Source organism: Motacilla alba, chromosome 14, assembly GCF_015832195.1.
Source record: "Motacilla alba alba isolate MOTALB_02 chromosome 14, Motacilla_alba_V1.0_pri, whole genome shotgun sequence".
Classification (NCBI taxonomy): Eukaryota; Metazoa; Chordata; class Aves; order Passeriformes; family Motacillidae; genus Motacilla; species Motacilla alba.
Genome location: NC_052029.1, coordinates 12,378,370 through 12,404,439, shown reverse-complemented (window position 1 = coordinate 12,404,439; position 26,070 = coordinate 12,378,370). Strand labels below are relative to the sequence as shown.

The 26,070-nt window shown below is 46.4% G+C and overlaps 2 protein-coding genes across 4 annotated transcripts in view; both read left to right on the top strand.

The window, feature by feature from the left end:
* Nucleotides 1-6,061, top strand: part of CARD11 (caspase recruitment domain family member 11) — a 44,933-nt gene extending 38,872 nt beyond the window's left edge. For all 3 annotated transcript variants that reach the window (XM_038151445.1, XM_038151443.1, XM_038151444.1), the window contains exons 20-24: nucleotides 886-1,018; nucleotides 1,567-1,746; nucleotides 2,902-3,026; nucleotides 3,860-3,975; nucleotides 4,526-6,061. In XM_038151445.1, the coding sequence (XP_038007373.1) occupies nucleotides 886-1,018; nucleotides 1,567-1,746; nucleotides 2,902-3,026; nucleotides 3,860-3,975; nucleotides 4,526-4,730 (759 nt within the window). In that variant the 3' untranslated portion in view covers nucleotides 4,731-6,061. The remainder of the gene's footprint in view (nucleotides 1-885; nucleotides 1,019-1,566; nucleotides 1,747-2,901; nucleotides 3,027-3,859; nucleotides 3,976-4,525) is intronic.
* An 18,922-nt stretch (nucleotides 6,062-24,983) lies between these two features.
* The window catches only part of GNA12 (G protein subunit alpha 12), a 34,623-nt gene continuing 33,536 nt past the window's right edge, over nucleotides 24,984-26,070 (top strand). Inside the window, exon 1 of the mRNA XM_038150997.1 lies at nucleotides 24,984-25,583. Within this exon, the coding sequence (XP_038006925.1) occupies nucleotides 25,263-25,583 (321 nt within the window). The 5' untranslated portion in view covers nucleotides 24,984-25,262. The remainder of the gene's footprint in view (nucleotides 25,584-26,070) is intronic.

Below are 26,070 nucleotides of genomic sequence, written 5' to 3'. Positions count from 1 at the left end.
TATTCTCAGGCTATCCTAATTCGCCCAGAAATCCCAGCTCAGGTCTAGAGGTTGTATTGGAATTTATTCCTATCAAAAACAGATTTAATGCATGAAGGAGAAGGATGGGTTGTGTTTTCTGTTGTGATGTGGGGTGTTTGTTTTCAAGAGCATGGCTTCCACTACGGATGTGCCTTGAGCAATCCCACACATCTTCCACCAGAAGCTGAAATGTGCTTTGTTTGTTCCATAAGGACAAATCCAATGGGCTGGATCAAATCTCCAAGTCTCTGAGATAGGGCTCCAACAGAAAATACTCCTTCAATTGTGGACCAGTGACTCTGAGCATGACAGAGACTGTGTGGGTGAAAGATAAAGCCTTGTGAAGGAAGATGATTGGGAAAGGTTAGCAAATACACAGGAGGAGGAGTTAATGTTTGGATAGAGGAATAGGCGGGTGGATGAGGAAGGAAAGCATGAAGCCTATTTCTCATGTAAAATGACTGTAAAAAGATGCCATTTGGGAGTATTTAAGTCTCTCTGGTAGAGCAAAGAAGAGGCAGTTTGGGTATAGCCTGTGATACATTTGTGCATATACTCTGTGTATGATGTACACATCAGTGCTTGTACTGGTGATAGCAAGGAGCTTTGTGAAGGGAAAACATGCCTCTTAAGAGCAGAGAACAAAACAACAAATCCCAGAGGGGATTAACACAGGCTCTGAAACAGATCTATGATATTTAAAGAGTCTTAGAATTCAATCCACAGATCCATGGAGTCCTGTCTTTGATAGACACAAGTGATTCAGATCTCGTAGGTAACGAGTGTTGGCTGATGAACACATGGGAGGGTAAATAATGCAAGAAATGAGGCTCAAATCTCTCTTTTTTTGGTTCACCTTTTTAGTTTGTCAGTAGGTCTGAGAACAAATACAAACGAATGAACAGCAACGAGCGGGTCCGCATCGTCACAGGCCGGTCCTCAGGCCTGGCACTGAGCTCATCCGAAGGGAAGAAGCAGCTGCCTGATAAACTGGAAGGTAAAAATCTAAAATAGCCTTTACACACATAGCACTGACACAAAGACCTACATAAACATCCACAGAACAGCATGGCTGTGAAATGTATCACAGGTCTTGCATTTGTGGTCTACTCTGCAAAAGTTCAACAACAACTGTGACCAAAACTGATTTTGCTCAAAGAGCTTGGGGCACTGAGCCTCCACAGGCAGCTTTAGGACACTGAAATGTCCTGTTTGGCTGGCAGTTCTTCCTAGGTGCTTTCTTGCCTTTTGCTCCAAAACATTTAACTTGGAGCCTAAAGTCAAGCTAACAAGCAGAGAGTCTCCAAGCAAGTGTTGTGTTGAAGAGGTTAAGAAATAATCTCTTGAAAGCAAAAGGCAGTTGAATTATTTAGTATTAGATTGGACATCATAGTGCTGTGAGTACATTAAAGACAACCCCAGTACAAGGGAAGGAGGACCAGTATGACTAACCATGTCATTTCTGGTTCATGTGTATCTCCTTTTTTTTTTTCCAAATATTGATGGAGAGGAACCCGGAGGATAAATGTCTTGTTCTTTGCTCAGATTTGGATTCCGAGAATGAACTGGATAAGAAGTTCAGTCTGATCCCTTATAGCTTGGTGAGACCCATCCACTGCGAGCGCAGGCGCCCCGTGCTGTTCACCCCCACCATGCTGGCCAAGCCCTTGGTGCAGAAACTTCTCAACTCTGGAGGTGCCCTGGAATTCAACATATGCAAGCCAGGTAATGGGATAAGAGAGGGCCATGACTGCCAGCTCTCAGTGTTGGAAATATGAACATATATATGCGTGCACACGTAGGGGAATGCACATGTGAGAGTTGCTTGAGGTACTTCAAGTCACATCAGAGTGATGTGTAGCTGTAAATCCTGCTTTTTGAGACTATCTGGGATATTTGAATGTTTTTGAGACAGCCAGTACACATGGTTATGAGATTCTGTGTCTATAAATATTATCCATGTGTATGCTGTGTGGTTGCTAGGCTGCCCCTCAGAGACTGAAATGCTGTGAGTGCTCTTTCTGTTTGCATACTGTTTGCATACTGCATATCTAGGCAATGTGAAATTTTGATTAATTTGTTTCTAGTATTTGCTATTATGAGGAATATCTTCCCTAGAGCGACTTTAGGTTTCTGTCTCATCCAAGCTGTGAAGATTGTGCATTTGATCTACTGGAAAGACTGATTTTCTTCCATGCTAAGTATTTACTATTAAAGCAGTACGCAGTGCCGTGATGGCTGCAGGGCAGGATTGTATACAACCCAGCATTAAACAGAGCTGACGTTTCATTTTTACACTAATATTGAATACCCACAGCATAGTATGCAGCCTTACAGTCATCCAGACAGAGAAACTGAGAAGTTAAGTATTATAATAAATATCCCCTGTCTTGCAACATAAAACAAAAGCTTTGATGTAGAGCTGCAATTCACAAGGGGGCCAGAATCACACATTGCAACCTAAGCCAAATTTTTTTGAAACTTTAAACACAAATGTTGGAACACTAAATCCTTGTTTTAGGATCCTGTGCTGAAGAGACCACCTTTTTTTTAGCTCTTCTCAGCATCCTCCATCCCTGAACTGCTACTATATAACATTAGGTGCTGGATTTGTATTTACTGTTTTAATTTAATGCCTTCATAGTGTTGTAGTAATTGCCCAAGGACTCATTGGTGCAGGATATAGCTGAGATGCTCAGCTGTGATCAGATTAAGCTTTAATTGAATTCAATGGGAGAAATGAGGCAGCTGTTAAGACAATTCATTGCTCATCCTCCTTCCCTGAACATCCTCACATCCCATGTGAAGTACTACTGGATACCTTTCTACGTGTTCTGCTGCTGTAAATTTGATTCTGTCCCCATCCACCTTTCTTCCTAGATATTGTAACAAAGGAAGAGTTCTTAAGGAAGCAAAGGACAGAGACTGTCATCTTCAGCAGGGAAAAGAATCTGAACACATATGAATGTATTGTACCTGCCAACATTGAAGCTGTTGCTGCCAAGGTGCTCACAGTGCTCTGTGTTCCTTCTCTGGGCTCTCTGGGAACCTCTCTGCAATGTCCTGGATATCAGACTGACCAATTTACAGTAGCACATTCTCTCTCCTGCCCTCCTTCAATCTCAGATTTTTATTTATTCCCCCAAATGGCTTTTATTTGTGCTCTTACTTTTCCTTGTCTTTCCCATCCTCAGCCATATGCTTTTATATTCTCCCTCATTCCCTGTGATGACCCACATAGATGCAGCTAAATATCCTTTCATTTTCTGTGCTCCATCCTTTATTCATTTCCTTTTCATATCATAAGTATATATGAATACACGAGAGAGTAAGAGATACAAGGACCTAGACAAAGGAAAGAGAGGCCTGAAACCCAGACACAGGGATGTACAGAACAAAGATAACAATGCCCAAGACAGAGATCTGATGTCAAGTAGAGTAGATTTGATGCACAGCATGGAAAAAAAGGAGAATTAAAGTGATGGTTTTTTGTCTCACAAGTAGTTGCAGTAGATGCTCTTTCTGAACAAAAAGCAAGTCTGTGTGTTTGGGTCTGTATGTAAAACTGGTATTTTATCATACTTTTCATCTTTAGAGCATTCCATTTCCAGTTTAAACCTTTCTAGAAAGCTGTTAAGCTCAGCTGTTATTTGACTGACTAGTTTTAAACCAGTAGGAGGAGCTGGACTTTAAATGCATATTTGATTAAAAGGTTTTAAATCACTACAATGGTAAATAGAGAGCTTTCCAAATCACCCCATAAGGGATAGATATCATTACCTTGAGATTCCACAGCAGTGAATTTTCCTTTGTGACACTGTTATGACTTTGTTTTTAGAACAAGCATTGTCTCCTGGAAGCTGGAATAAGCTGCACGAAGGATTTAATCAAAGCCAAGATATATCCTATTGTTCTCTTTATAAGAGTCTCAGAGAAAAACATCAAGAGGTTCAGGTAACATGTCAAACCTTTTGCATATTTGCTATTCCATCTTATTCAGTGAATAATTCTTGAGTCCAATAATGTTCTCACTGAGAGAAATAAAGACCCTCATCTGGTATATCTATGTGCACTATTTCCTCCCGTGACTCCTCCCTGAAATCTTACAACTGGAGAAAGCAGGAATTCCCCAAATCTGGCACTCTTTCACTGTCACTGGTGGCAATGAGCATTGTGGGAGGATGAGACCGAAGAAAATGTGGTTTTCTCCATGCTCAGCACTCCCACAGCATTTCTTAAGGTAATGCAAGCTGGAAGAGGAGAGCTCGTAAACACTTGCACTCTCCCTGCATTCAATCCTCTGAAATTGTTTCCCCATAGCAAATATTTCTCCTTGGGGGCAGCATGGAGGTAAGGGGATGGTAGACCTGCAGTAGCTGCATTCTTCACTGCTTTTATTGCTTGTAAGTAGTTAGGAGAAAATAAATTCTTGATGGGACAGCTGGGACTACAGGATTAACTTAAAATCCAAGACATTTATTTTTGGTCTGCTCATTTGATACAGGAAACTGCTGCCGAAGCCGGAGACCGAGGATGAGTTTTTACGGATGTGCCGCCTGAAGGAGAAAGAACTGGAAGCTCTGCCTTGCCTTTATGCCTCTGTGGAGGCAGAGGCATGGAGCAGCATCGAGGATCTTATCCGGACAATAAAGGACAGGATCGGGGAAGAGCAGCGGAAAACCATCTGGATAGATGAGGATCAGCTATAAAAGCCCTCAGTAACACGGAGCTCTTTGGTGAGGAAAGGACACATCCAGGTGGAGCAGGGCTTCTCAGAATTCTCTGGTTAGGTGCCCAGAGCTCGCTCCTGTTTCACCCTTGCTGGCGGGGCACTTCCTGCTGGCAGGATGCATGTCTGGAACAGGACTGGAGCTGTGTTGAAGAGCCGGAGTCTCAGATGCTGGGATCCAGGCTGTGGGGCCGCCGCCACAATTTCTGATCCACTGGCATTTCTTAAGGGATAGCACCTGTTTAACACATGAGGACAAAGGTCTTGAGAGGGAGCTTGGGGTAATTTATTATGCTCGAAATATGGATCTCTTTGGTCTCATTCAAAATTTCTGATGAGAACAAATAAGTGGAATCTGAAAGGGATAAGGCATGGGGATTGGGCTGCAGGATGTGGAATTGAGATGTGCTCCACACTCCCCTAAGGTGATATTCTGACAATACCCAGCTGAGGAAGCTGAAGGTTGGTTGGGAACAGCAGCAACACAACTGCTGATGGCCAGAGCAGCTCTGTAGCCCTGGTTCTCCACAGCCATTTTCAGCCATTTTAATCAAGAGAGAAGAAAATAGCTATTCCTCCTGGCATTAACTAAAATGAAAATTTTCTCTTCCTTTTGAAACCCCAGTTTTATTTAACAGTTTTGCAGGTTTCCTTTGTAGTCCTGGCGCTTACAGGAAAACAGACTTCACTGTCCCAGTGGCACATCAGATCTTTCCACATCTGCCAACATTTCATTTCGTTTATCCCTGCCTCTGCATTGTATTCATTTGTACATCTCTCAGTTTTTAATATTTTTTTACTCACGGAAAATACCACGGTGCTTTTTTCAGACAACAGGTTTCTCTGTTTCTTTACTGAAATATTTCTCTACAACATCATTGCCTGCCAACATGCCCACTCTCAACAGGAGGGACTATTCTTAGAAGAAGAAAAGGAGAATTTCATAAGCCAGTAATTGCTGTGAACCACTCAGTCCTTGACCTGTGTGCCATGAGTGACAGCGAGGAGCCCGGCAGGCACCACACTGTGCTGTGGCCAAGTGGGATAATGCTTCCACAAGTGTGTGTAGGGCTGAGGAGACCATGTTCCATTTTCAAAAGCACTTAAGTCCTCAGAGAGTTTAAGTTCCACTGCTCATGAGTGTGACTTATACTCCTAAATCTCTTCAGTCTTTGAAATCTTTCCTCTCAACATTAGACACTGTACTGAGATTGCCAAATTGATCCAATAAAACTGACCTGATAATAATGACTCGCGCAATTGCTGATCTGAAATGCAATAAAAATTGACCTACAGATGAAGAGTGGTCCATCCCATTGTCCTTAGATCCTTCATTCCTTGCCATATCCCTCCCTTTTAAGATGCATTAAATAACAAATTTCTTTTCCTTCTGCATTCATCCTCAGTCCCCCATCTCGGTGCTGTAGGCTGATGTGCAGTAGCAGGCAATAAAAACCCAATCGGAATCTAAACAGAACATCTGGCCTGCTTGCCTTCACTAGATTAGCTGCTCCCTTGTCTTTGCAACAAACTTCTGCTGTGGGTGTCTCAGGTAGACTGGGTCAGCTCATGTTGGCTTGTGGGAATGGGCTTTTCTTTTATGCTCTTCTCTTTTATGCACATCATTTTTTAACTAATGGACTCTTCAAGAAGTAATTTATGTCACTTTACATCTAATTGCTGCTGCTGTGTTTCTCAAGTTATTAATGTTTGAAAGAATGTTCATAGCTAGCACTTCTCAGAGAATAGCTTTTTACCTGCCCAGTGCCATCTGCTTGGACTGTGCAAGCAGGGGGATACTTCCATGTGCAATCTCTTTACAAAAAGGACAGGCTGCACACACAATTTGCAACTCCCTCCAGGGCAAAGAATAACAACCAGTCGGGGTATATATAGAACAAATTGGATGATTCTTCAGAGATCCTCTGTAGCTCAAGCAGAAATAAGAAAGCATCAGTTGGAAGAACTAAGCCTTCCAGGAGCATTTTGCATTCATTCCTAATGTCCTGATAATGCAGCCTCGTGTAACAGCTGCCTGTGGTTTGTTCCTGCCCCTCTTGTGAAAGCTTTTGAGTCCGCAGCTGAGCAATGGGAGGGACTGCAGGAACATTTCTCAGCTGCTTCAGCAAAAAGTTCAGCCAGGTCAGCGTCGGATGCCTCCAGGAGCCAGCAGCTGAGTGCCGAGCGGCCAGCGCGCGGAGGATGCCCGTGTGCCACCGGCTGTGCCACGGGGATCGCGACCATCTGCTGGAATGGCTGCAACAGATGGCAGGTGGGGCAGAGGGGATGGACTGTCTCACAATGCCATGGTTGTTTCTGCAGTGATCTCCTCTCCCCACAGCTTTATGTCTCCTTGCATGGACAAAGCCGCAGATGTGATTTGTCCCGCTCCACTTTCAGCACAGGAAAGGCATATGCCAAACTCTGGAGGAGGTTTCTTTGCAGTGAGAAGAGATTCACCTCCAAAGAGCTGTTTCTTTGACTTACTGGAGATGGCTATCTAAGGGTGAGATGAATTGCCCTCTGAACTGTCTGGGGTTTTCATAGACTACAGCAAGAAACCAGAGAATTAGCCTGGCCTTTAGCATTTAGCTCTTTGGTCTGTAATTTAGGGCAGCTAAACCACCTTATGGGAAAAGTGGAAGTAGAGATTGAGGCAGAGAACAAGAGACGTAATTATTTCTGTGAAACAAGAGAGGAATGGATACATGGAGCAGACCTTTCTTCTCATATCCAAGTGCATCTGTAAATTCCCAGCTCTGCAGACTCATTGTGGTTGTCTGCTCGAGTGATGCAAAACAGCCAGACCCTGTCCAGTGCAGTTCATGGCACAGCTGTGTGCTGTACCCTGCACAAGCCTCATCTCTCTGTGACTTGGTGGAGGAGGACTGAAAACTCTGTCCCCTCTTGACTTCTGAGTGTGAACTCCAAGAGCAGATCTGTAGCTGGAGTGGAGCTGCAAAGCAGCCACGGAGCAAAAGGGGCCACTGTCATTTACACTGGCTGGGAGGTGCCTCTGCTCTGGAGCCAAGAGCTGTCCCTCTCAACTGAAGGAAATTACCCCTGCACCTTTGGAAACACATTCAGATCTTGAAAAGAGGCCATGAATTTCCCTGAATGTCAGAGTGCTTGAATCAGTGTGGTTTCCAAGTTCTGAACCAGCAGATTTGAAGTGCAGACTTGGAATTTGGGCCGTAGATCATTGTGGTATTTTCCATTCTGCTAAATCTCCCTTGTGAGGCATCACCTTAGGCCACATCCCTCCTCACATGCACATCCCAGTTACACAAACCTGGGCTCAGCACATGCACAAAAGCCCAGCAGGCACAGCAAGCTTCAGGAGGGGTTGTGTGGTCAAAAAACTGGGAATAACAATTAAGAAAACAAAATGGGAATTGGAAATGTTGTAAATGTTCCCTGTAAACAGTGTCACAATGGAATCTCAAGGAGATTCTCCACCTGATCTCATCAAATGGTTAGAATGGGACAATTTTGATGTTGATTTTTTCTTTGGTTGTTTCTGTATTTTAGACAGCACTTGATAATTGGGTCAATAACTATATTGGGGTCAATAACTGGACTTGCAGGTATCACCAAAATTCAATACATTCTCTAATTCAATCTAAAGAGGGAAATTCAAGCTGCAGACCTGATTTGGAACTGGAGGCCGTGCTTGGACACCAGAGCTCAGGCCCAGCCACCATGTGTGAATCCCAGGGGTGGATCCCTACCTGAGGTAAGCAACATTCACAGCACAACCCATTTTAAAATCACTCATGGTTTTTAATTGAAGTCTGGGAACATTTCTCAGCAATTTGTATTTTAAGTTAGAAAGGAGGTAACAGAAAGCCTGGAAATTGCCCTGTGTTTGGTCTGCTGCTTTTACTGTGAGAGGTGGAAAACATAGAATAATAACTGCCTTTCAAAATGGATTATTTGAAAACTACTTCTTGCCTTTAAGAGCTCACAAGAGATTGTTGGAAAATTTTTCACATGCAAATTGTTCTTCTGAAAATGTCATTGAAAAATTGCCCACTAGAAAATGCAATTGGAAAATTTTTCAATGGAATATTGTTCTGTTAGAAAATATGTTTTCATCTAAATTAAATGTCTATGGAAATTCTTTCATTCTAATATTTCATTTTTTAAAAAATTTAAAGTATTTCAATAATATTGAAACAGTAATTTTCAATATTTCACATACTTTTAATCTTTTATCTGAAAACATTTTTGGGTTAATTTTTAATTTTTTAGGTGAAATATTTTTTAAAATCTACATTTAAACATTTGATTTTATTGAAACACTTGTATTTGATGTTTACATATTACAAAATAATGGAAGTAATGGCTTACAGCTCTCACATGTGGTATAATACCTGTGATCACAAGAGAAAAATCCAACTGAGTCTGGCTTTGCGTTTTGTTTAACTCTGCTGCTAAAATGATGTATTGTATAAGTCAGTATCATGCAGTTCAGCACATTGGGGAATTGTTGCAGGTAAAAATTTCATGCAAACTTTATTACACAGAATTGGATATTCCTTTGAATCAGAATTCTGGCTGGAGGCAAAGCTGTCAATCGGTCCGGCTGCAGCACAGACAGCTCTGGCAGCACAATTTGCAGGGGGGTAGGAACACACACAAAGCAGACTTGTGCCTACAAACTTAAAGTGGGGATAGATGCCAAAGCTGGAAAAATGCCTGTAAACCTGTTAGAGGTTTCTGTATTCTTTGTGCCAAGCTATTTTCATGGCCCAGGGTTTGAGAGCTCAGTACAAGGCTGCAGTTGGGCACTGCTGAGCCCTGGAGCTGCTCGCAGCTTCTTCAGCCCTGCCTGGGCTGGGCTGCCTAAGCAACACTTGTTAAACTGTTCCCTGGAGACTGGAAAAGCAAGACACAGGAGTTTTGGGCTTCTGGGAGAGCAACATTCTAGGATTTTGCAGTTATTTGTATTGTGTATTCCAAGTCATTCAGCCTTAATCAGCTTAGACCGTGACAATGTGTTCCCCTTTGGTGCTGTTTCCATCTCCTTTGCTCTTGTTCAGCTCTGAGAATTGAACAGTAGCTCACAAAGAGACACACAATATCAAACAGGAGATTGTGATTCACTGCTTTTGTAAGGGACTTTGTCTCCCCCCTTTCTCCTTAGCTTGCTCAGTTTCCAGAGTTGCTTGCTCTGCACCCTGTGTCCCACAGGGGCTGATTCCGAGTGTGCAGCCCTGAGGTCCCTCACCAGGGCACCACCAGATTCAGGGATGGCTGTCAATCGAAGCAGTAATTCCAGGAAAACCTGCTTTTCCAGTCTCATCTGTAGAAGAAAAAGGAGGCTCTCCCATGGATCAAGGTCATGTGCCTTTGGTTTTGGAGACCAAATCCAGCGTGAATTTTGGTTCAGGCACAGTGAATAGGGGCTCTTGAGTGCTGGCAGCTGGGGTGGCAGTACAGTCATTGTCTGGGACACCCTCCAGGTATAGCAGGAGTGACAGTGACCCTGCCGTGCCAGTCCTGCCCACACAGTACCTGCAGCTACTGGGGTGAGCATTCTGCCCCAGAAGAAAACCTGATCCAGCCAAGGCAGTGCTGAAAGACCGTGGCATGAGATTTCATCCATGTATTTCAGGCACGGCAGAATTCTGCCATGCTCCCAGAAATCACACTTGCTATCTCTGTAAAACTCTGTCTGACCCTCAGGGACAATCCCAGACCCAAACTCTGAGGAATCTGTGCCGTTCTTACAGACTTTTCATTGATTCCTTGTAAATGAATGTAAATGTTGAGGCTGCAGAAGCAAACAGAAAGCCTGGCATCCCTGCAGATTTCACCTGTAGATCTGATGTTTCTTTAAGAAGGTGCTGTCACTGTCTCTGTACGGATGCAGGAGGTGACAGAGAGCTGAGGGCACCTGTCCACACGGGCCAGTGGCACAGCCTGGCTCCCTCTGGGCTGCACTGCTCTGTCTCAAGGCTCTGCACGGGGGGTGGTGCCAGCTGGCAGCTGGATCAAGGGTTTGAGTGGGGCTTGCCTTAAGTGGTGAGATTTCTAGTTTGATTTGAGAACCCTACCAGTAAGCCAAGTTAGAACAACAGGAAGCTCATCCACCCTCCCTCCCCCACCTCCTTTTTTCTGTTCCTCTGCTGCAGAAACTGTCTGATGTTCAGATCAGAGGCTCTCCGGGGTTAAATGCACCATTAGTCACTGGGAAAAAGGGAAAAAAAGACCTTTTAAAAGCAGATGGTAGATGATAGAGAACCTGCCTGAGAGTAACTATCTACAACAGCATGTCTGCTTCATCAGATATTAGCATCAAAAGCTGTCTGATAATTTAGCAACAAACAGCAATATTGATTTTCTTCCAAAGTGCAGATGCAGAAAGACACAGATGGAGAGGTGGCGTTTTCAGAGGATCCCCATTATGCCTGGCAAAGACAAGGCAGGAAAGGACCTGCAGCCCCCAGTCCCATCAGCAGGGCAGGAGCAGCCTGCAGGTGAGAGGTTCTGGAGGGAACCACAGGAGAGATCCACTGCAGCCTTGTCAGGAGCCTGTGCAGAATGGAGGGCACCTCCCAGGGATGAGGAACTGGGGCTGGGGCTGGGGCAGGACCAGGCTGCTTCCACCAGGGAGAATGGGAAGCAGAGCAAAGTAGTGGAGCTGGGATGGAAGGTGGAAGAGACAGGGCATGTAGCTTGCTTCCCTTGTTTTTAGAGGATATGTGAATTAATTACTGCAAAGTAATCTGAGCAGTAATAGCTACCAGTCCTTCTGTCTCTCCCGTGGATACAGCAGCCATCCTGACTTTTCAGGGCACTGCCAAAATAGCCATTTTAACACCTTAACATCTGGAATAATTCCACTTTAGAACTGAGATTTCTCCTTTATCCCTTGTCCCATTAATTTCTTTTTCACACATTGGTAGAAAAGCCTCCTCGTGGTCAGCAGTTGGCTCTTGGAACTATTTCTTGATGACAAGAGTTGGGTTCATCCAGTTCTTTGGACAACAGCTCCTTACTTCTGATTTAAATTCCCTGCAACCAGTGGTCTCACGTCAATTATGTACACTGCTCCTCATCTCTGTGTCTGAAATGTCAGTGAATCTGATAATTTTTGCTCACAGAGGTGGGGAACCAACAAGGATCTCTGGCACAGCCTGCAGTGATTGCATCTACCAAGGCATTAGCAAAACAGCAAGGAGACAGAAACGGGCACTGACACTTGCTGAAGTTCAGCCCCCTGCTCAAACAGCAGCAGTCAGAGAATTCCTAACAGAGAGTCTAGGGAGGCACCAGGGCACATCAGGACACTGCTCAGGAAGGGCTGCACAAGGCACTCTCCAACCATGATCATGGGAACATTTGGAAAGACCAGGAAAGAAACAAACACAGTAAGAAATAAAGAATAACTCATAATTAAACTGATTTATTCCTGGCAGAAATGGACACAATTCCATTAACTTTCAGTTCCATCTAAATACACACCAGAAAGAAGCTAAGCTGGATATCGACTCTGACCTAGTTGGAGTTCTTTATCCTAACATTACTGTATTGTTAAAATACTCTTTTAAGAGCCAATTTTGGGCTGTTGCCTCCATTTTTGCACCCTAGAGAAAGCTAGTGGGGTAAACTTCTATTAAATGAATGTGAAAAATTGCTGCCTGGTTCTGAGTGCACATTTATAAATATAACATCAAATCCAGTGCCTTACAGCAGCTCCTCTCCCAAAGAGCTCTGCCCTCTGAGCCGTCCTGTGGTGCTCATGGTGTCTCTGACCCAGCCTCCTGGACCAGCCCAGCACCTTCCAAACACACTGGGAATATTCAGCTTTGTCATTGCAGCCTGTCTGCAGCATTTGCTTCCCCATATCCTGGTGCTGAGGTGATTTGCTCATTATCAGATTGCTGTTTATTAATCAGAGCAGTAACAATGGGACAGAGGAGCTGGAATACAGCACAGCCAGTGCTTCATTTGTTCCAATTGATTTTCCTATCACATTTTATTACTACTATTTACTTTGTGTGCCTCAGGAAGATTGAACTGCACTGTGCAGTAGGGGTAGGGATTTGAATTTCTCTTCTCTTTAGCTCTATTTCTGTGGTGATAGTCAGAACAATGGGTTCTTCCAGCAACTAAGCCATGACCTTCTCTGCTATAAAACAGCATATGGAAATGCTGTGATAATGAGACTCCACCAGTGTGTGAAGTCCTGCAGGTGGAGTCCTAGGGAAATCCATGAGAGTCATGGATACTGAGCACAAATTATCTCTCCAAGATGACACCTTACAAATGCTCAGCACTGGCAAGAGCTGAGCTGGAGCTGAAGCAGCTGGAAGGTACAGAACAGGCACCTGCCTCAGGCTGGGACGAGCAGCTCGTACCAGAGGGAGCTTTTGTCCTGCAGTAAAATTAATGGAGCTGATGGTGATGATGGGTTTTTCCCCTGCTCCTTCCTCTCTTCTCTGTCTTAGGTCACTGTTCACAAGCTGGATCTCGCAGAGTCCAGCCAGCACATCTAAGCCATGAGGGCTGAGCAGATGATTCCTGTCAGGAGGTGCGTGGTGCTTTATGGAAGCTGACGTGTGGGTCAGCAGGAAGACACAGGGTGGCACACGCTGTAAGATCACATTAATCATCCCCTTGCCACTACCAGGGCTCACTGAGAACCAAAAGCAACTTTAAAACTGACTGAAAAACTATAAAAATCTGTGGCAAAGCTCCTATTTTCAGCACAGCAGGGATTTCACTCTAGAGATTTATAAGTGTTTGAACTATATTTACTCTGAAATTGCCCCATTCAGTGAGTACCACAGGAAACTCATGGTTGGCTGCAGCTGTAGGTGTCAGATGCAGTTGCGTGGGGAGGTGATGAGAATATATGTTTAACAAAGGCTTTGTTTTCTACACTAATTTTAGAATTAGCCTAGTTGAGGAGTGAGGAGGCAGCTCTCAGGTGGTAGCACGTGGCATTAATAAAGTTCAAAACACAAACCACAGACAGTCAGCTGAGCTGAAAGCTTCCGTGGGCTCTTCACTCTTACTGGAAACGTGAGAGTCCTTCAGACAGGAATTTCTTTCTTATCACGAGTTTTATCTTGCTGAGAAACTGTTTCGTAACTTGGGCAGAGTGGGTGAGTGTGTACATGTGCAAACACATGCCTGTGTCACCACCCAGCAGAATGAGTCTGTGCAGACATGTGCAGCATTATCCTTTGTGGGAGCATGCCACATGACATTGGGGAGAATTGCTCTTTTTTTTTCCTTTTTTCTTTTTTTTTTTTTTTTTCCTAGCAGAACTGCTTCTTTTGTTCCACCAGCAGAAGCTTTGGGGTTTTAGAGCTGAGCTGTATGTCCTGGCCCCTCTCTGAAGTACATCCACGCACTTGTCACTGGGCCAACAGTGCCTCAGTGACTTGGACCTTGCTTGATGGCTCCCTGTCCTCCTGTTGTCAATGACCTTGAGCTGCACCAAATCATTATTTTCTCCCTGTTTTTTTTTTCAGCATCAGTGGGGGTAATTGAATGATTGTAAAATAGGCCACTGGGCCAATAGGGGTTAAGTAAAAATGAAAATAATGCCATGGATGGGAATATTTTTTGGTCACATTTAAGGTCACAGTGAGATAAAGGGTTAGGAAATATCAGCCTGAGAATTTAACATCACCAATGGCTTCTGCCAGCACATCCTGAGAGGGCGGGGAGGGGGTGAGGAAGGATGGAGGGGAATGTACAGGCATTGGTGGTAGATTTAACCAGGACTGAGTTCAGACACCTGGAGCAGACTCACTTGAGCAGTATTGATCAGAGTGGAAACATTAAACTCTTAATCTGGCACTGTTTCATTCGTGCTGCATTATTATTGTTATTAGAACCTGTGATTTACCGTGTCCAGCCTGGATCAAATTCAGCAGCTGTATTTCTCCAGATTATTTTGCACTCTTCCTTTCTGAAGTGCAGACTGGCAGCAGAAGTTTTACAGCTCTTTGAAGGAATAAGGTCTCCCTCCAGTGGTGGCAGGAAACAGCTTTGGCTCCCTAAATCAAGGAGGGCATGTGAGGCTGGGAAAATGAGTGTGCACCACAATAGACTTCGATGGGAAATAATTTTTGAAGGATTTTGAAGACCCTTTGCTATTAGCCACCTCTTCTTATAACATTGCTCCCAGTAGAACCCCCAGTGTCTTTGAAAATCTTCTCTTGTCTGGAAAATCTCCTTTTAATACTACCCCTTTAACAAAATAGTTTACTATGTGCCAATAGCACGGAATTCCCACTCAATTTGCCTCTTTTACTGTTGCAGTAGTAATAGTTCCTATTGCTGATTGTCAAGTTGCACATGAAATACTGGGCTGGATCCCATCACCCCATGGCATGAGGTAATAAAGTGCTTTAGACATTTTGCAGGAAAAAAAATCCCTTTGGATTAAGCTGTTTTCAGTTCAGAAGAGACATGTCCGAGCCCTGGTCACCTTGTAACAGAAAGCCATATGACACAAGTGCACTGGGGTGAAGAGATATTGATTTACCTTCTGTAAAATGAATGTAAAGTCAAAAGTCGGAGCATTTTTCAGCACCTCTCCATACTCTGCCTGATTGGTGTGACCCTGGCTGCAAGCCCCATGGCTCAGACCTTCCACTCCACACCCCACACCTTCCTAATCATCTTCCAATTGCAGATTCATATTCTGAGTTGCAAAACTTGTGTTATCTGTGTTGTAAGCCACAAATGCTCCCTTACTCATCCATTTTGTGTTCCTCACTCAAGTTTTCCATTTTTCCTCTCTCTCTCCTCACATTTCCATATCTGAAGCGAACTTCATAAACCACTTTTCTTAACCTCCCTAGGCCTTACTGTAGCACCAGCAGAAAAGGTGCAATATTAAAAAAGGTATTAAAATAGCAGAGTGATACCTCCAGAGTGATGGGAAGCGCCGAGAAATTCTATTGAAACCAGTATTTAATGTTAATTATGTTTTCCCTTCCAGTGGTGAATGACTGCTGGAATTGGAAGACTTGCTCAGAAAGGGTTCCATGGGATTATTTGATTGGAATATGTCAGTGGTGTTTGTGGTTACCATTCTCCTGATTTCATGCCAACAGAATGGGCAGTGATGGCTTGAGAATCAGCTAAACAGTTCCCCTTCTTCTGAACATGGTAAATGGTTTAGAGAAAACACATACAAACATTTTCTTTCTGAGCTTTTTCGTCATCAGAACTGTGATATAGAATAGCTTTATTCAGTCCTCACTATATCACAACTGTTTCCTTAAATATGAATTTATTTTTGAAGATAAAATTTTATCTTGTCTCTTCCAGGAGAATGCATTGTCCATCCGTGTATTTTGGGTTTCTGTTTGTACTTTTGCCTGTCACCCCCAAATATTCAGTGTGTGTTTCTTCCTTCTTCTAGCCAAGGTATAAATTGAAATTCAATTTCATTAAAGTTGTAAGTAATCACTCCCTGGCTCTCATTAGTAATGATTCGGTGCAGGGGGATCCCGGCTGCTCCCACAACTGTAATTCAATTGGACTCATCAGCTCTTGTTCACAAATCGCTTGAGCTGCACTTTCTTCCCAAATTTATGGCATCAGCACTGTCCAGAGGTTGAATTACAGCTGCAGGTTTGATCAGGGACTGCATTATTCTGCATCTAATCCCTGCATTCTGACAGCAGTGGGGGGAGCACTGTTGTTTTACAGGAACTCTGCATTGTTCCTCTGCTTTATGTCAGGGGCTGGATTGCCTTTGGAATCAGGGAACTGTCAGCCCAAAGCTACAAGCAAACAACCAGCTCCAGATGACATGGTGTATAAATAACAAACATGGAGACACTCAAAAGCCAGCACTCCTTCTTCTGCACTCTCCTAAATTACCAGGATGGTGATTGACCACAGCCTGTGCTCCTGCATCAGCGGATGCAATCTGAATATATTGATGCTTTCTGAATATATTGTTGGAATGTGACTCCCAGCTTTTACCCAAAATGAGGAATGCTGATATTCACTGGTGGCACAAAGTCACTTGCACATTGATTAAATATTTCAGCCAGAAGCCATGTTCATGCATTCATTCACATCCAAGCCTTTCCTCTTGAGCAGTGACCTGCAGCCCACGGCATTCCTGGCATGAAGGGCTCTGGAATGGCACGGAGCAGGCCCTGTGCCATTTTCCACAGAGGTGAGTGGCACCCCTCAGCTGTCAGCTAGGACTTTGCCTCCTGCAAGGCAGCATTGCCCCAAACCCCTGGCAGCCAGGTCTAATCCCGGAGGGATACAGAAGCCTTTACCCCTCCTAGAAACACTGTCCTTCAGCTGACAGAAAGGGACTGGCAGCCTTAGTCTGGAACTGATCCTGGTTAGGAGCAGAGGAAATGCCCCAGGCACATCTAACCTCGGATCAGGCTGGGGAGAATGGTGCACTGCCCTTGGAAGCTTCTCCTGCTTTGCCATATCTGTGTCCATGTGCACAGAGCAGAGCCCCAGCCAGCGGGTATCAGTATCCACCACTCATTTAATTGACCTTTGCTGTTAAATCATTAATGGAAATCACTGAACATGAGGCAATAAGGTGGTTTCGCCACTGTTCTGCTGCTTATGGCTTCTGCTAATTTTCTGGTGTAGTTTTGCTTGCTCTAATAGCAGAATCTGTCATCTTCTAGTTTTGCACAAATCCTGGGAGGCAAATTAGAAGAGATGTGGAGCAAATTCCTGTTGACTTTCAGGAGGGTTGTGGTTTTTAAAAACTACAGTAAGGAGAAAATGAAGATTCTTTTATTTCTTTATGCAACCTTGCCTTTTTTATACACTTTGTGGTTGGAGAGACTATGACATGAGACAGGCTATGGGAAATGTCTGCTTTCATATAACATCTCAGAGCAGCAGCATTTGGCTGCTGGACTGCAGCTTTCAGAGAGCTGTCGGCATCACCTGTTGTGTCAGTCCCCTGTGGCTGCAGATCCCCGGGCAGGATTCTCAGTCAGCCTCCCAGGTGGGTTCCAACATGTTTTCAGTGTATTTTTGTTCCTTCTTTTGACCATTTTTTTATTCCTTTTCAAACTGAAATATATTTTTTCCATTCCTAATTAACTCCCTGCCACCCTACTTGTGGTAAAACCTGATTTATTTCTCCTTCTCTGCGCTGAGAGGACAGGATACTTAATCTCCTCTGGGTGGACGCTGAAACACTGTCTGAATAAAATGCTGATCACTCATCTGGTTAGCTCCTGCCAGCTCTTCTCTGCATTCCTGCCACCTGGGTTTTGCATCATTTGCTATCGTTTCTTTAAGTGACAGAGCCTATTCCTTCTCCATTTTTGGGAGAGCAATAATTCCTAAATTAGCTGGTTGTTGCATTTAGGTGTGGAGTGAGTGTTTATCTTTCATATTAATTGTAAGACCATGAATATTCACAGGCTAAAAAGGATTGTTTGAATAAACGCTTAGAAAGGGTATTAAACCAATGTCTACAATTTACTGCATTTGCTGTTCTTTTGGGACATTTTTTGTGGATAGGGAGCAGCTTTTTATACCAATGTCCACTTGGTAGCTGCAGAGGAATAAAGAAGGCTTGGGATCCTTCGTTCAGGGAGCAGTGAATAAATATGTTGTAGAAACAAACAAATATTAGCATTTTGAAAGGCTCTGTGTTTGACACGCATCTGCAAAGTAAAATATGAATTTCAGATGGATGTGCACGCGTGCATCCATGTTTGCAGGGGCAAACTCTTTCAGAGGGCAAACACTCACTGTAAGTGCCAACATTTTTTGTACATCTTGGAAATATTTGTGTAAAAATGGAAAGAGAGAGATTGCCCATCTGCAATGTGAGTGGGGAACTCTGTGGGCAGCGTGCACATGTGCTCAGTGAAGGGAGGTGAAGAATCGAGGCTTCCCTTCTTCCTGCTGAAGCCTTGAGAGGCCCATTCAGTGACATGTCTAATGACACCTTTCAGATACACCATCCATCCCTTCTGCCTCACCTCTGAAAGCAGCCCAGGCTGAGGAACCTCCCCGTGGATGCAGCCAGGGCTCGGAGCCTGGCCAGCCACCCTGTTAGTGATCTCAGGCAAATCCCGGGAACTCTGTTCCATTTATTCATCCTGAAGTGGAGGTGTTAAGAAATATGAGGCTGGTAAGTGGGTGACAGGCATCTGCAAGTGTCACCTCAGCAATTCAGGTTCACGGAGAGCCTTGGAGTAGGATTGCAAAAATTGCATCATTTGTAACCTTTTCAGCACCAGATTTTTAAACACAAACTGTAACCAACAGCTTTCCTTCAGACATGAAGAGAATAACTAAAGAGAACATCTGTTTTCCCTTTAGATGTGGAACTGCAATAGCAAGCCATGCATAAATTTTATTAAGGCTTGCTAATTTCTGACGAGTTTGGGGAGATACATGCTACCAGTGCAGATATTTGGCTCTGCATCACCAGATGAAAAGTCATTTTTAAAACAATGCAGAAAAAATGGACATAGCTTGGCAGCAAATGTGTGAGGTTCTGCTCCCAGGGCTTTGGCTTTGTTTGTGCAATTTATAGATTTGTGCCCTTTTTTTCCCCTCTTAATGTCACTCCTCTTGTTTTCTGATGACTTTTTATGACATAGATGACTAAACAAAATGCACCTAAACTGACAAAGCTACTTATTGCTGGAGCCTTTTGTACTCAAAACCAGAGGTCCAAATACTTTCAGAACTTAGCTCTGCTTTCAAGTTGTTTCTGCAATGCCAAGTTTTTCTGGACCCCAAGAGCACTCGAGCCAGCACGAGCCTGTTCTGCCCCTTTTGCTGCAGGAACGTGTCCCCAGATTTCAAACTCAGAACCTGAGAAAGCCCCACTGAGGTCCCACAGCCCCAGGCCCTCTGAAGAAACACCTTGGAGCAGAACCTCAACTTCTGATCTTTCTTCACTCTCAGAACCAAGGTTCATCATACTGAGGGGTAATCACAGTAACTTCACAGAATCCCAGAAGGGTTTGGGTTGGAAGGGACCTTAAAGACCATTGGGTTCCAACCCCCTGCCCTGGGCAGGGACACCTTCCCCTATCCCAGGTTGCTCCAAGCCCTGTCAGCCTGGCCTGGAACACTTCCAGAGACGGGGCAGCCACAGCTTCTCTGGGAAACTGTGCCAGGGCCTCACAGGAAAGGATTGTTTCCTAATATCCAATCTTCACTAAGAACTGCAGGATGCTTGGCAGGACATGCCTGGAATTACACAGATCATGCCTCGTTGCATGAAATAAGTAGGAAAGTCACAGGCTGGGTTCAAAATATGCTTGTCTTCTCTCAATAATTAATTGTTTGTGGATTAATATGAGGTTTTGTGTTTTGAAAGTAAACTAATCCACTCACTGGCTGGTGTTTAATGAAGGAGAACAGGCTGCTGTCAAGCAGTCTGAAAATAGTGAAAATTAACTCCATGAAGTGTCACGACTCACATATTTTATGTATATGAGTAATGTGTCTTCTGTGGGACAGAAGATGAAAATACCACATGGAAAAGAAAAAATAGTGGCTGCCAATTTAATAAGAGAAGCAGGAGTAATTGCTTTGACATAATTTGGAGTTTTGACTGCTTAGTGGCAGCTGGGCTGGGCCACTGCAAGAGAATCCATTGCAAGAGAACTCCCAGACAGTACGAACCAAAGGTTCTGCAGCCTCTGTATTGACAGAGCTATCAAAGGGGAAAGAAAATATAACTAAAAATCAGAATACACTGAAATCATAGAGTTCCTCACCATGCTGGAAGGATCATCCAGTCAAGCCTTTCTTGGCAAAAAACTGGTCTAGACACGATGTCCCAGCACCCTTTTAAGGTTCACCCAGCTGAACCTTAAAAGTGTCCAATATTAGGGAATCCAACACTTCTCTGGGGAGATTATTCCAATGACAAATTGTTCTCATTGTGAAAAATTTTCCTCTTGTGTCCAGTCAGAATCTCCCCAGGAATAACTTGTACCCATTCCCCCTGTCCTTTGCATGTGACTCCTGGTAAAGAGGGAGACTCCATCTTCTTTGCAGCCATCCTTGAAATACTGAGATAGATAAGGTCTCCCCTCAACCTTTTCTGCAGGCTGAACAAACCCCATTCTCTCAGCCCTTCCAGTGGCATTAAAAGGGACAAGGCAAATACTGAGATACAAATTCACTAATAAGTGGGGTTTTTTTTCTTGAGAGATGCCAAACTACTTCCGTTTTCTTTGGCTGCACAAGTGTTAAGACTGCAAGCACTTCAAAAAATTGGGATCTCTCAGAAAGAGAATAGAATAGGGATCATAAAGTCTTGCAGATAACAACCAGCCAAGGGTTCAATACCTGCAGCAAAAAACTAATACTTTAGTACCAGAAGGTTCCCATATACTTAATGATGTTGCTAGAAAATGGTTGATCTGTTTGAACTGCTCTTGTTCATTCCTGTGCAGGAGAATGTTATTCCCTTTGCCTCTCTGCACTTTTTCATTCTGCCATGGGGAGTGTGCAGAGAGAAGGCCATTGAAAAAGCCATATAAAACCTCGAGAATGCAATAAGCAGAACATGGCACTTTTAACACGACAAAACTACCAGCTTAGGTAAGGCTTGAAGTGCACATAAACTCCAGCACCTCCTCAGGCAAAGAGAGTCACAGTCTCAACAGAGAAGCAGCAAAAGGAGTTTAGATCATAAATGCTCTTCAGAACTACAGGCTTTGCTGCCTGAATGCACAATGAGCAATTCAAGGGCCCAGATATCTTCAAATCACCCAGGCTAAGCCAGGAGTTCACCTGCCCTGTGGGAGCAACAGCTCAATTTTCTGACTCAGTTTGCTCACCAGCACGGGGTGGGTGATTTATCCTTTGGGTGATTCCATCACTGCACACCTTTCCTTGCCATGCTGTTAAGATCCTCAGATCTGTGCCTAAACTCTGGAGTTTTGATTGCATTTGCAGCAGCTCTGGCATTGCTGCAATGTGCTACTACTGCAACAGGAGCAAATCCTCCTTGTGGCTAATTTGCTTCCCAGTTTCACGGAGCAAAATGCTCTCTGTGGCAGTGCCGGTGCGTGGTGGCACTCAGGGGCACAGCAGCCATGTCCCAGGTGTGGCAAACAGTCCGTTTTTAATGCAGGGTCCATCAGCTGCACCCTCAGCTAGAATGGCAGCAGCTCCTTCCCCTGGGCCTCCTGCTGTCACTCCCATCTGCAGCCAGGTCCTCATGCACAAGCAGCCCACTGCCTCCTCCAGCTGCCAGACACCTTTCCAGCTTTCATCTGCACGTGTTCTCAGGGCCAGAGCCCCAAAGTTTATTCCCCAGCCTTTCCCCCAAGAGCCCCCATCTTTCTGCCCATAATTCAGTTGCTTCACAGCCAAGAGGGGGAATGGCAATTATGCTTCCCTCATTGGCCCTTTCTTTCTGTCCTACAGTTCACTGTTCTCTTCCATCTTTTAGTCTTTTCCCTCTCTCTATGGGAGATTAAAGAAGAAGGAATAGAAGCAGCTGCACAATCAGCAGAAAGAGAACAGGAGTTATAGGAAGAAACAGAGATGGGAAAGAGGAAAACAGAGTAGAAATAGGGAAAAAAATTAAAAAGGAAAACTGAGAAGGTAAAAGAATAGAAAAATGAAGTAATTGATATTGCTTTGTTTTATTTTGCATCAACACAAGTTGTTTTAATTTCAGATGAACTGGAAATTCTGAAGCATGGAGCTGGACAGGTAACAAGAAAAGGGGAAAGGGAACTGCTGAGGCTGAGATCAAACCTGACTCTCACCAGGAACACTTTCCCCTCCTGCCTAGGCTCATGACAAAGCCTCTGCAGGGCTGTCAATAGGGATTGTCACATGGCTGTGAGCCCTGCCTGGCCCTGGGCACAGCCCCAGCCCCGGCTGCTGCAGGAGCAAACAGAATTCTGCTTTGTGCTGCTCCGGGAGCAGCTTCCCAGGGATTCCATGGGGAACCACAGGGCTGCGGGGGATGGAGGCAGGGCTGGGCCTTTTCCTTTTGGCAATTAGATGGGAGCTGTTGAAAGCTGCTTTCATGGATGAATGCATGGAGAACTAAGGACGTCTGGCAACTGATTTATTTGATTAGTTTATTGTATACCGCAAGTTCCCTCTCCCAGATGAAGCAGATCTGTCAATGGAGTGGGACTTGGCAGTTCCTGAACTCTGCCAAAACCCCTCAGCACCTCAGAAGTCTGCAGAGGATCTCAAGTAGGGCACAGACAAAGCCAGGGGGGCAGGAGAAACCGAGCTAATCAGAGAAGGCCGATCTGGGCCCTGCACAGTTCCTGATTTCCAGGCAGTTGAACATCTGTGGGTGCCAGCGGGAGCCCTGAGCGCTCAGCTGTTGCGAAAATCAGAGGACGGGGGCTCGGGGTTGGCTTGTTTGTCTCCATCCCACCGCTGTGGCTGGGTTCTGGCGGGGCAATCATGACATCCAGTGGGAAACTCCTGAACTACAGCAGCTTCTTATGGGGGGAATGAGCCGCTCCCGAGGCTCAAACTGCAACCGAAGGGTAAGACCGTGGAAGGGAAACTGCTCAAGACAGCTTCTGTAGCGAATGGCTCAGGACTAAGAGTTTTGGGCTGGTCTCCTGAAATCTCGAATATCTAAATGTGGTTTGGAATGTCTCTTCTTGCCAGGGAGAAAAACACTTGTTCTTGGGGAAGAGTTGACATCTCAGTGGGATTAATCCTCACACAGGTTTTTCGCTGCCATGAAAAGTTTTCTTTAATTATTTTTGTTTAAAATCTGTGATTCCCTGACCTTCTGAGATGTCTCAATGCCTACAAGGAGGCTGGAGAGGAACTTTTGACAGGGTGGTGACAGGACAAGGGGGAATGGCCTTAAACTGAAGAGAGGTGGATTTAAATTGGATATTAGGAAGAAATTCTTCCCTGTGAGGGTGGGGAGGCCCTGGCACAGGCTGCCCAGAGAAGCTGTGGCTGCTCCAGCCCTGAAAGTGTCCAAGGTCAGATTAGACGAGGCTTGGAGCAACCTGGGCATAGTGGAAGGTGTCCCTGCCCAGGGCAGGGGGTGGAACAAGATGTGCTTTAAGGTCCTTTCCAACCCAAACCAGCCTGGGACTCTTAGCATCCTTCATATTTATGAAATCCCAATCATTCTAGTAGTTTCCCTCAGCTCTCTATACTTGTGTGCCATGTTTGGAACAGGCCTGGGGAGGATAAACAATCTGAAACTTAAACTGGAATAGATGTTTATGCCGTAAATACTTGGAAGCCCAGACAGAAGTAATGCAGAAAGGACAAATAATCTCATAGAACTGAGGACATGTGCCTGTCTTTTATGATTTCATTCTGCAGCCAGAAGGTCTGGGATCCCAGCCACTGCACAGTGATCACACACCAGCTGCTTCCCAAAATGTTTTTTTCCCTCCAGTACCTAATCACGAGACCGAGGGGGATTTTCTTTCAAACGTGTGCTTTGATACTTTAATCCCCACCTCGCAGCAGCCCGGCACTGGATTGCTGCGGTGTTTGTGAGGAGTTACAGCCGATGCCAGCCGGGCCTGCGGCGCCCAGGGCCGTGCGCTCACCCTGGCGCTGCGGTGGGTGCCAGAGGAGGCCGGATCCACTGGGATCAGCGCCTGGGGCAGCCGGGGCTGTGGGGAGACAAATCCCTGCACGTTTCATCGGGCTGAGCAAGGATCTACGGATGCTGCAGTGCTATGGACGTGTGTCCCCTGATGACGTCAGCAATGACACGTTTCTTTACGTCACCGCATGTTCTCTGGTGAGAACAAACCCCCCTGGGTTCTGACCCACACGTTCCCAACGGCGCCCGGCTACCGCCGGCTCGGGACCCGCCGCAGCGGCTCCGCCTGACGTCATCCCGGATGCACCGTGACGTCATACGGTGTTGACGTCACGCGCTGTCCCGTGTTGTTGGCGTGACGTCACGCCACGGACGGTGCGCCCGCCTTCTCGTTAAGCCAACCAGGTCCCGCCCCCGATAGAGAGGCCGCGCCCCCTCACTGCTGATTGGTCCTCGCGTCCCTGTCCCCGCCCCCTCCCGGCACTGCCCGCCCTGCCTTGCCCTGAGCCGCGTCGCCCGCTTGGTCCCGCCCCGCATGCCGGTTCATCCAATTGGAGAACAGATCTTTTGAGCGACAGCGCTGTCGCCCAATGAGGGCGGCGCGGGCTCCTCCCCGCGCGGGCGGCGGCGCTCAGGGCAAGGGGCCGGGGCCGCGTGTCCCCCGCCCGCCGCGGCACCGCCGCGACCCCGCGCCGAGGGCTCCGGGCGCCTCCCGCCGCCCCCGGGCCCGCGCAGCCCCCTCGGAGCGGCCGCGCCCCCTCCCCGGGCAGGGCCTGCGGGCCGCGCCCCGCCGCCCGCACCCCTCCCCCGGCCGGCCGCTCCCTCCCTCCGCCGAGCCGGAGCGAGGAATGGGCGGTCCCGGCCCGTAGCCCCCGGCTTGCGGCTGCTCCTCCTCCCGGTCGCGGCGTCTCGGCGGCCTCCGCCCGATGCTGGCGGAGCTCGGGGTCTCGGCGGCGGCGTTGTGAGCGCTCCGGCCGGGCCGCCGCCGCCATGTCCGGCGTGGTGCGCACCCTGAGCCGCTGCCTGCTGCCGGCCGAGGCCGCGGGCCGCGCCGGGGAGCAGCCGCGCAGGGACGGCAAGGAGCGGAGCCGCGATGCCGAGCGGGAGGCGCGGCGGCGCAGCCGGGAGATCGACGCGATGCTGGCCCGGGAGCGGCGCGCCGTGCGCCGCCTCGTCAAGATCCTGCTGCTGGGCGCCGGCGAGAGCGGCAAGTCCACCTTCCTCAAGCAGATGCGGATCATCCACGGCCGCGAGTTCGACCAGAAGGCGCTGCTGGAGTTCCGGGCCACCATCTACGAGAACATCCTCAAGGTGAGGGGCGGCCGAGGGGGGTTGGAGGCCGGCGCGTCCCGCGGCGCCGGGAGCTCGGGCCGTGCCCGGAGTCGCCGTCGGAAAAGGATGTGAGAGCTCGGCCGGGGCGGCGGCGGCGCCCCCCGCTTGCCCCGCCGCGGCTCTCGGTGCTCGCCGCTCCCGGGAAGGGGTCTCGGGCAGGTGTTCGGGAGGGCGGGCACCTTTGTGCCCGGGGAATGTGGGTTCCGGCGTTTCCCGGCTGAAGGCTTCCGGGAAAAAGGCTCAAAGGAAATTTCCCTGCAGAGAGGATTGAGAAAAGCTTTGTAGAAACGCAGAGGAAAGAGGATATAGGTGTGGCCTGCCTTCTGGAAAAAACATTATGAGAGCATCCTCGAAGTCGGAATCGGAGAAACTTCAAGGCTTGAAGAAGCGAGGGGGAATTTCTCTGCTTTTGCAAAGAGTCCCCAGTCTGTGCACCTCGAGATGGGACAAGAAAGGGGTCCTCGGA